At 41.5% G+C, this 9,281-nt stretch overlaps 1 protein-coding gene across 1 annotated transcript; it reads left to right on the forward strand.

Annotated features, from left to right (window-relative positions):
- The first annotated feature begins 5,268 nt into the window (after window positions 1-5,268).
- Window positions 5,269-8,110, forward strand: LOC133906340 (suppressor protein SRP40-like). Its single transcript, XM_062348213.1, has 7 exons — window positions 5,269-5,525; window positions 5,682-5,746; window positions 5,861-5,904; window positions 6,004-6,992; window positions 7,452-7,541; window positions 7,647-7,708; window positions 7,804-8,110. Exons 1-7 carry the CDS (start codon window positions 5,301-5,303, stop codon window positions 7,907-7,909), a joined length of 1,581 nt encoding a protein of 526 aa, XP_062204197.1. The 5' UTR covers window positions 5,269-5,300; the 3' UTR covers window positions 7,910-8,110.
- The last annotated feature ends 1,171 nt before the right edge of the window (window positions 8,111-9,281 follow it).

A 9,281-nucleotide genomic window follows, 5' to 3' on the forward strand; every position in this document is an offset into this window, starting at 1 on the left:
ATGGACTAACAATTATATTAAGAATTGCCATTAGGTTATTTCATAGGAGATGCATAAATGATGAAGCATGGATTCTTTGAGAAATGCCACGAGTCTAAAGAATTGCATCAAAAGTCATTGAGCTTTTAGTGATGCTCATAAGAAGAAGAACAAGCTCAATAAGATTAGCAATAAGCTTGAAGGCTAAGTTACTTGTGGAGATTAAGTAACTAAAGGTATGACTTGTTAATAGAGTTTTATGGACTAACCCGTGTGCTATGTGTTTAAGAATGAGTGGGGTTAGATTCTATATGAAGATTGACAATATGTACGAAGGCTAATAAGTTACTTGTGGAGATCAAGTAATTTAAGGTATAAATATTATCATTTAGGTTTTATGGACTAACCCAGGTGCTTTGTGCTTAAGAGTGAGTTGGGGTTAGGATCCATAAGAAGGCATAAGTTGAATTGAAATCATATATGTCAAGAGTGAAGAATAAGAGTGGACTCCATATTTGATAAAATGAATTCCTTGAAGCTGTTAAATACAATGTGATTTTCTATGGTAAGATGGTGAAGGACAAGCAAGACTCGGCTGCGATGGACCGTCTGTGGTAAAGGGTAAGCAAATGGCTTGGTGCCGAAGGACTAAGGCGGTGGTGAAGAGCGAGTGAAGATTTTGCGCCGATGGACTATGCGAGGCCATGGGAAGCTATGGATGATTCACATCAATCATATGAAGAATCAAGTGAAGAATATATGGAAGTTGGCAACCCTCAAAGTTTGAAAGAAAGAAGCGGTACTTGAAAGTTTTCAAATGTTCAAAATGGTTCAAACGAGTTTTATCCTTCAATTTGAGTATAGGTATATCACACTATTAAGAGGGATGCAACGTGAGTAATTGTTATGTCTCAGTGCTCAAGAGTTTCTAACCAAACCCAAGTGAGAATTCTTTTTTAAAATCCGGAGCGAAAAGTGTTTAAGTGTCTGAATTGGATTTTAGAGTGTTCCTAATTTGATACTATATGTTTTAGGTCATGAATTCAGTTGGGATATGTAGCCATCTGAATAAGCTTTTCATAGAGTCCAAAATCGTCGAAATCGGACTCCGGGATCAAAAGTTATCGCTATTTTTCAGAGGTTAGCTGTGATGAACCCGAATACTCCGGTGAAGGCCGGATACTCCGGGCTGGCCGAAGACTCCGGCTGAGTCTCCGCCAGAGGCTCTCGGTTTGGGCTGTTCCAGTTGATCCGGATATTTCGGTGTACCCCGGAGACTCCGGGTAAGACTAGAAAAGTTGAATAACGACTAGTTTTTTTGAAGTGGGCTATTTATATCCCTTCACCCATATCCTTTGGGACTGCTGCAAGGGTACAAAAGAACATATTTCTAGAGCCAAAAGAACATCTCTCACTCTATTCTAGTGTGTGATTTGAGAAGAAAAGTGAGTTGGGTTGAGAGATTGGAAGATTGAGTGCAAGTGAGCTAAAATCCAATCTTGAGTATTTGAGTTCTCGGTAATAAGTTCGTCGTTGTGTTTGTTACTCTTGGAGGTAAAGCCTCTTAGACGGCTAGGCATCGTCGACGAGCACCCAAGATTGTGGGTTGCCGCGGAAGTTTGTGAAGGGCTCGATTTCGCCTCCGCAAGGGAAGAAATCAAGAGTGGATCGAAGAAAGCGGTTGAAAGAGACCCAACTCGTTGGAGCTTCCTCAACAGAGGCATAGGATTCATGATGGTGAATCCGAACTTCGGAAAACAAATCATGTGTCTCCTCTCTTGTTTCTTTACTTTTAAGTTCTTATTCAAATCTTTGTGCATATTGCTCGATCTACTTGTTTGTGTGTATTTGAGTGTAGGTTATCCGTGGATCTACTTGAAATTATCTCCGAGAACACACGACATCACTTGGTTTGAGCTAGAACTCTCTATCCATCCTTTATATTCAATTTCGGGCTCAGTTCTGTATAGAATCCGGAGAATCCAGACTTTACCGGAGATTCCGAACCTGTACAACCCGGAGTATCCGGACTACATCGGATACTCCGGATGAACAATGTTTTCAGGCGTGCGAACAGTGTTTTTAACCTTTTTTAATTTAAGTTTTATTGTATATCTCTCGCTAGATTAGAGTAAGTCTTGTCACCTTAGGATTGTAATTTTCACACTTATTTTGGATGTTTGTGCACTAGTTGAGCCTAACATATTTAGGTTTTTCACTTGTAAAAAATCCGTTAATTTATATTCCGCTGCAAGTTTAGATCAATGGTAAAAGGGGACGAATTTTTGTAAAAATACCTATTCACTCCCCTCTAGACGACATCTTTGTACTTTCATGTGGACACATTGGGAACTAGCACTTTCCTATCATGTTCTACTGACCCAAGAGATATCGAGTCAAGAAATTTTGTGGGCCTTTGATCATGTGTGGCTTAGGAGCTCTAAGGTATCCTCAACCATCCTCTTGGTTTTCGACTTGACACCATGCCATCAACTCGATGATCAGCTCCCTTAGAGCTATGGATTAGGAGCTGCCGTTCAGAGGGGAGGCTCTTGGATTCATGATGTGGTCCATGGCGAAGTTGTTGGTGGCATCTCCGGTTCCGATACCATCACCTTTGTTTTTTAGACAAGCATGGTGAGGGAATGATCCACCATTGTTCACTACTCGATCATCCAACCCACCAATCTCGTGATGGTGGAAAAGGCCCTACCTAGAACTACTTCGCCAATGAATCCAGCAACATGCATCATCATTTGGAGCTCAAACTTGCTTGGTATTTTCTGAAGGAGAGTAGCTATTACAAATTCATCACATTCATGGGAGGATTGTGGCTAGAATAGATTAAAACATGGTGAAATTTGGGGGAGTATAAAGAGAACACGGAAGAACCATGAGGGAGCAAACATGTGAGGGGTAGGAGTTTTCTCTTTATAGTATATTCAACCCATCTATGTTTGCTTTGGATACAATTATACTTTTTACATACATATGTTAAGTCTAAACAACGCACTATACAGTTAGAACCAACATGAGCAAGCCTTGAGCCGTTACAATTGTCATGCCTATTGGCTTCTTTTTGTGTTTCGACTTGGTTTTTGCTGGACGTACATTGAAGATGTTGTGGGTGTGAAAACCGCTTACTCCATAGATATTTCACCTTGTCTCAACTAGGTATTGAAAGAACATATGTGATATAAGGAAGTGGACGAAAATTGATGCAATGACCACAAATTCAACCGAACTATACATAAAAATCAATCTGTTTTCGTTTACTTGTCACTAGCTTTTATTGTAGCAATTTTGACATTGCGTTTTTTCTAAAAAAAATTACGAATACTTAAAAGAATACAATACTAATATCATATATTTCATGACGAATATAATGATATGAACATTTTAGATATCTATAAACTTTTCATAGAAAAAACGTAAGGTCAAAATTGATATAGTAAAAAGTTGGTAACAAATAAAATAAAAAAGGAGGCAACATAAAATAAAAAATGATAATGCTTCGTCTCGTACGTCCGATGGAAAACACGATTGTCGGACGCTCTAATAGGTCCATAACAGCAAAAAAACTAACCAAGCCCAAAATATTCATCGGCTCAATTTAGGCTCCATACTTTTCATGTGTGTCACTCATCTCCCTAGCTTTAAATTCCCAACCACTCATTCTTATCCATCTCTCATTGATTCACTTACTCTCACTTGCCCTGTGCACCCATGGCCGCTCGCTTGTATCTCGAGTTGCTTACGTCCACTTTCCACTTGCTCACTCCTGTCAAAGGGAGGCTGGGAGCAGAGCTCACTAACTAAAGGAAGGCTACAAGAAAGTTCACTAACACTACTCGTTACTCTGCGAATGTGCAGGGGTAGCTTGCCAGTAGTGGAGAGAGGCCTATGGTAGCTCGAGCACCCTATGTTACCTCTGATTTTGGTGGCAGATAGCTAGATCTAATGGCTTTCAGTAAGGATATCGGACTCCCTCTCCCTACTTTTCTGCTAGTGGTCTCATAGCTCACTAGAGAAGGCAATCACCATGGATGGTGCACCTCACTGGAGGTTTACACATGGCAACTGTAGATTTATGATGTTGCAATATGTAATTTATGATGTTGCAATAGATTATTTGTGATGTTTCTATTTTTATTTGAGATGTTGCAGTATACGATATGAGATGTTGCGGTTATTGATTTGGGATATTGCATCATCTTATTTTGGTTTAGTGCAATAGTCGTTTCATTACGAGATGTTGCATCTTTTTTTTTATGTTGCAAGAGTTGGTTTGATTTGTTTCACCAATGCTTTATGGTTGTTGTAATAATTATCTTGATATGCAACACAAATGTTTATTGCTCGTTACAGTAGTCACATTGATTTGTTGTTCTAGTTGTATTAGGTCAATTAAGATTTTGTGATAGATATTTTTAGATGTTGTAGTTGTTCTTTGTTAATTATTTAGAAGAAATTTTTAGTACATGTTGCATTACATCATTCTAGTTGTTGTGGTGAGTAATTTTAAATGTTGCAAATATTAGTTTGATTTGTTACAGTAAAAGATCAAGTTTTTTTTGGCTTTAGTGTTGCATTCTACTTTTATAAATGTTACTTCTGGTCCTTCTGGACGTTGCAGTGAGATCTTCAAGATTTTAATTACCTAATCATAATGTTTGTTTATGATTTATGTAATTTTTATCGAGCACATCCTTGCATATTGATCAAGATCTTGAATTTGTCTATTTTTAGCTATGAGGAATGTTCAATTTTTTCTGTTGAGATGTTCTATAAATCGAGCTCGTCGTTTAGGGTGAGCAGAGTTGCGAGAAAAATCTAAGTCGCATGGTGCAGTAGTGTCGCGAGCAACAAAGTCCTTTATTATGGTGAGATTTTTCATTTGCAATTAATCCAACGACAATAAACTATCGATCTATCTTGAATCGAATAGCAACATAGCGTTCAACGATAGCATCTGTATCTAACGTTCGAGCGCTATTATTGTGTAATAAAAAACAGTGTTTTACCTTTCCCTTGCACTCCCCTGTATTACCCTGTCCACACCAACTGACAGCAGCGGGCTCAACCGTCCGACCATCCCTTCGACTTCGAGCCCTTTCTAGAAGCTTCCCCACCAGCCGTTCGCCCCCTCCGGCGCCAACTATCCCAAACACCAACTCCCCCACAGCTTCCATTCACCGACCACCCGACCCCACCATTTCTGGACCCACACGTCACTGACCATCACCTCGCCACAACCCTCTGCTCCCCAGCACTCCCCCTTCCTCCCGTATAAATTCGGCGCCCCAAACCCTAGCCGCCTGATGCTCTTCGTCCCGCGCCAAGTCGCACTCGCTGTCGCCGCAGCCGCCATGTCCAAGGAGGAGGCCAAGAAGGAGAAGAAGAGCAAGAGCAAGGCGGCGGCGAAGGGCTCCGCCGCCGCCGCCCCCGACGCGAGGGCCGTGGTGGTCGCCTCTGTCGGGGCGTTCCTCGAGGCCGGCGGGTTCCCGCGTGCGCTCGCCGCTCTCCAGTCTGAGGCCAACCTCGAGGTATAACTATTACTATATCTTTCGTATGCACGTGTGCGCTCTATTGCCATTTTTATGCACCGCTTGTTTTCCGAGCAACCTTTTTGATGCACAATTACTGAGTCAATGATGATGCACAATTACCGAGTCGATGAGTGGGAATTTTGCTGTTCCTAGGCGAGTGCTTGGAGGTCGTCACCAGTGAGCCTGGAAGATTTGGTCTCCAAATTCTTGGAATCGAGGTACTTGAACAGCAAGAGCTAATTTTTTCTTGTTACATTGCTTCAATTGGTGTATGTCAAGCTTTTGTAGCGTGGTATGATTGATTCTTGATGAAAATTGGTTGCTGTATGCAGCGATTGCACTCCGGTAGCCGTCACTGCGGGAAGTGATGGGAAAGGTTGCATCTTTGTTTGTTATGAACTGTTGTAATTTCACTAATTTGACATTGACATCTCGTTTGTTTTTCATTGGTGCTGACCTGATTTTTCTGGTGCAGATAAAACAACTGACAGTGCAGCAGAAGAAGCTGACAAGAAGAAGAAGAAGAAGGGTGGTGCCACAGAAGTGAAGGAAGCCGAGAATAATGTGAGTGCGCCTTCTGCTATCCAAGAAGACGAAACCAGGGAGAAGAAAAAGAAGAAGAAGAAAGGTGGTGCGGAGGCTAGTGAGTCTGAGAGCAAGGCGTGTGAGCCTTCTGCCCAGGAAAAGCCCAGTGAGAATGCAGGCAGTGAGACCAAAGAAAAGAAAAAGAAGGATGGCTCTTCAGTGGTGAATGCTGGTAGTGGTGAAGCAAATGAAACAGTGAAGAGTGATGATCAGAAGCTTGATGGCAAGAAGAAGAAAAACAAGAAGCGGACAAAGGATGATGATGTTGAGGCTAGGCTGGAAAAGGTGGAATTAGTGATTAACAACAAGTTTGAGGCAGCAGAGAAACTCAAAGAGGATGGCAATAAATCGAGGGAGGAAGAACCAAAAAGTCAAAACGATGATGCTGACAAGAACAGTCTTGGCAATGGTGCCCTGGATAAAGCGAAGAAAAAGAAGAAAGGAAAATCAGCTACCGAGACATCAGAGAAGACTGATGCAGTAGCTGCACCTGCTGAGGATGATGGTGCCAATGGGAAGAGTGATGCTGTAGAAACAGTAAAGGATGGCAATGAGAAAAAGGCTAAAAAGAAGCGAAAGAAGTCTGATTCTGAAGAAAATGTTCATGTAGAAGGTAAAGAAGTTGCGGGGAAAGATTCAGTTCCAAAAGCGGATGATGAGAACAAGAGTGGAATGGAGATCGAAGGCGAAAATGGAAGGCCTTCAAGTGAGAATGCAGTTGTTGGCAAAAAGCGGAAACTAGAAGAAGTCGAGGGAAGTATCCCCCCTGCGAAAGAAAATAGCGCAACCAACCCGAGTCTCAGCAATGGTTTTGCCGAGGATAATACAAAGGAGGACAGCACCATAAAACCAAGTAAAAGGCAGAAACATTCATCTGAAGTACGCCACTTTCCATTTCTACCATTGCTTCTGGCTTGTTATGTTTGCACTTTGTTTCCTGTAAGTTTAGTCACCATCAAAGCTGTTAGCCATAATTCTTTGGGAGATATTTTTCTTTTATGTACGGAGCTTCATTTACTACTAGTTTTCTCAGCAGCTTGCCTTCTCATTATTTACCCACTAGTGCAAATTTACCATGGGGAAGCTTAGAAATTCATTACAAAGGTTAGTGTGAGAAGTGATTCCTGAGACTTTCTGTATACACTGACATTGATCTAACTTATATGTCAATTCCTTCGATATAGAGACTGTACGTAATTCAACCCACAATGCCATCGCTGATCCTATGCTTGTAACGCTGCTGATAATATCTTTTTGATCTATTGGATATAAATATTTAACCATTACCCTGTCCAATGCCAAAATTATAATTATTTCTTTCTTATTTATTCACTGCAGCCTAAAACGGTGAATGCGTTTCAACGGGTGAAGATAGAGGATGTCAAATTTGCTGATGAAAGACTTCAGGATAATTCATATTGGGCCAAGGTGCTTTGCTCTTCCTTCTCTTGGGTTTATTGATCATATATTCCGAGGACTCTATTTCTCAATCAACCTTGTATGGCATACCAATGCCTCTATCTTGTCTTCTAGAGTGGTGCAGAATCTGGTTATGGTGCGAAGGCACAAGAGGTCCTTGGTCAAGTCAGAGGAAGGTTGGTACTTGCTCATGGCGCCTTCTGATTTTTGCTGCCTTTAGCTAGCTTATCTATTGTTCTAATATCATGGTGGTTCGATTTTCAAATTGCAGGGGATTTAGGCACGAGAAGACCAAGAAGAAGCGTGGAACCTACAGGGGCGGGCAAATTGATTTGCAAACCCACTCAATTAAGTTCAATGATTCAGATGATGAGTAATTTTGCATCTCCAAGATCCTCCACCGTTCACCATTTTTGCGGGCATTGCCTGATACCTGATCAGTCTCGCTGAAAGAATTTTGAGGTCATGGATGCTGTGGTAAAGCAGAAAGGCATGAGACTGATGTACCATTTTGCCACTGCTAATGCCGATGTAAAAGACTAATTTCATAGTATGATTTTACTTGTGTTGTGCCTTCAGTTGGTAATCTGGCTACGGTAGGGTCCTCCTTGATTTTTGTTAGTGTTGAAAGCACTTTCTATGTCAAATGACTTGCTAATAGCTATGCCGCAGCTGAGGATATATAGATAGCATAGATAGCATGTAGCTGGTCATCAAGTGTGTCACAGGTATATGGTGAGCTGGGCCGTGACCCAAAATCGATGGTAAGCCCAGTTAGCAGTGGCCCATGCCAAGACCAAAGTGGCCCATTCAACACAAGGATCAGGTCAAACTGTCAAAGCATCTGGGGCCGGGGTGAGTGAGTGAGAGAAGCAGAGCTGCTGCCATGGTGCCGGTGTGTCTGCCATGATGACCACAGCAACCTAGCGTAGCGTCATTAGTTACCGTAGAATCATATTTATTAAAAAATAGTTGATTGGTTATATCTATCGAACTGAGCGAGATTCTGTTTGTTTGATCGAATATGAGACTATATGAGTTGATGTAAGAGTTGTGATTAAGATTTATTGTCTGAATGAAGATAATTTGGTAATACTGATAAGTGGATCCGTTTTTATGAGTAGATGCACACTTAAGCTAGGTTGCTGAGGAAATCTCGAATCTAACTTCTCTCTTAGATTAGAATGTAGACATATGTTTATATCCATCAAATTAGACTGAAACAATATAACTAAATATTCTTTTATAAGATTAAACACATCCACAGTCAATCATAGCCCTTACTCATGATGGCGATGGTAGCATCATCATTGATCTCAGTGGAGGCCCTGGTCCCTTTCGAATTTAATCCATCTATTCAAATGCAGTCAAAACCTGGTGCTGATCGATTCTCTGCTGCTGCTGCACTCTTCTCGTCTTTGCTGTGGTGGTCAAGATCCTCCCAGAACAGACCAGAGCAGAGCCAGGCAGGAGACGGTAGTGCCACTGCAGTAACCTACCCAGCACAACCTAACCTATCACCCAAGAACCTAGACAGGTCACTTCCAATCCAAGAGATGTCTTGACATGCTGCATGCACTGTAGCCATGCCTGGTCCTTGGAAGAACTGCTTTTCTTTTTGGCTTGCTTCATGAGAGCTGCACGTGTCTTCCTGTGATTCACAAGTCACAATGCAGATATGTTCATTGTTTCAGGGAGTAGTTCAAGGACGGGTGTAGTGCTGGTAGTAAAACGTGGACTGCTGTGTAT

This window comes from Phragmites australis, chromosome 23 (genome assembly GCF_958298935.1).
Source record: "Phragmites australis chromosome 23, lpPhrAust1.1, whole genome shotgun sequence".
Classification (NCBI taxonomy): domain Eukaryota; kingdom Viridiplantae; phylum Streptophyta; class Magnoliopsida; order Poales; family Poaceae; genus Phragmites; species Phragmites australis.

Excerpts from the sequence above, each read along its gene's own strand:
- LOC133906340 (XM_062348213.1), top strand. The coding sequence starts at position 5,301 with ATGCTCTTCGTCCCGCGCCAAGTCGCACTCGCTGTCGCCGCAGCCGCC. Across the intron at positions 5,526-5,681 it reads AGTCTGAGGCCAACCTCGAG|GCGAGTGCTTGGAGGTCGTC; the intron begins GTATAACTATTA and ends TGCTGTTCCTAG. Across the intron at positions 7,542-7,646 it reads ATAATTCATATTGGGCCAAG|AGTGGTGCAGAATCTGGTTA; the intron begins GTGCTTTGCTCT and ends CTTGTCTTCTAG.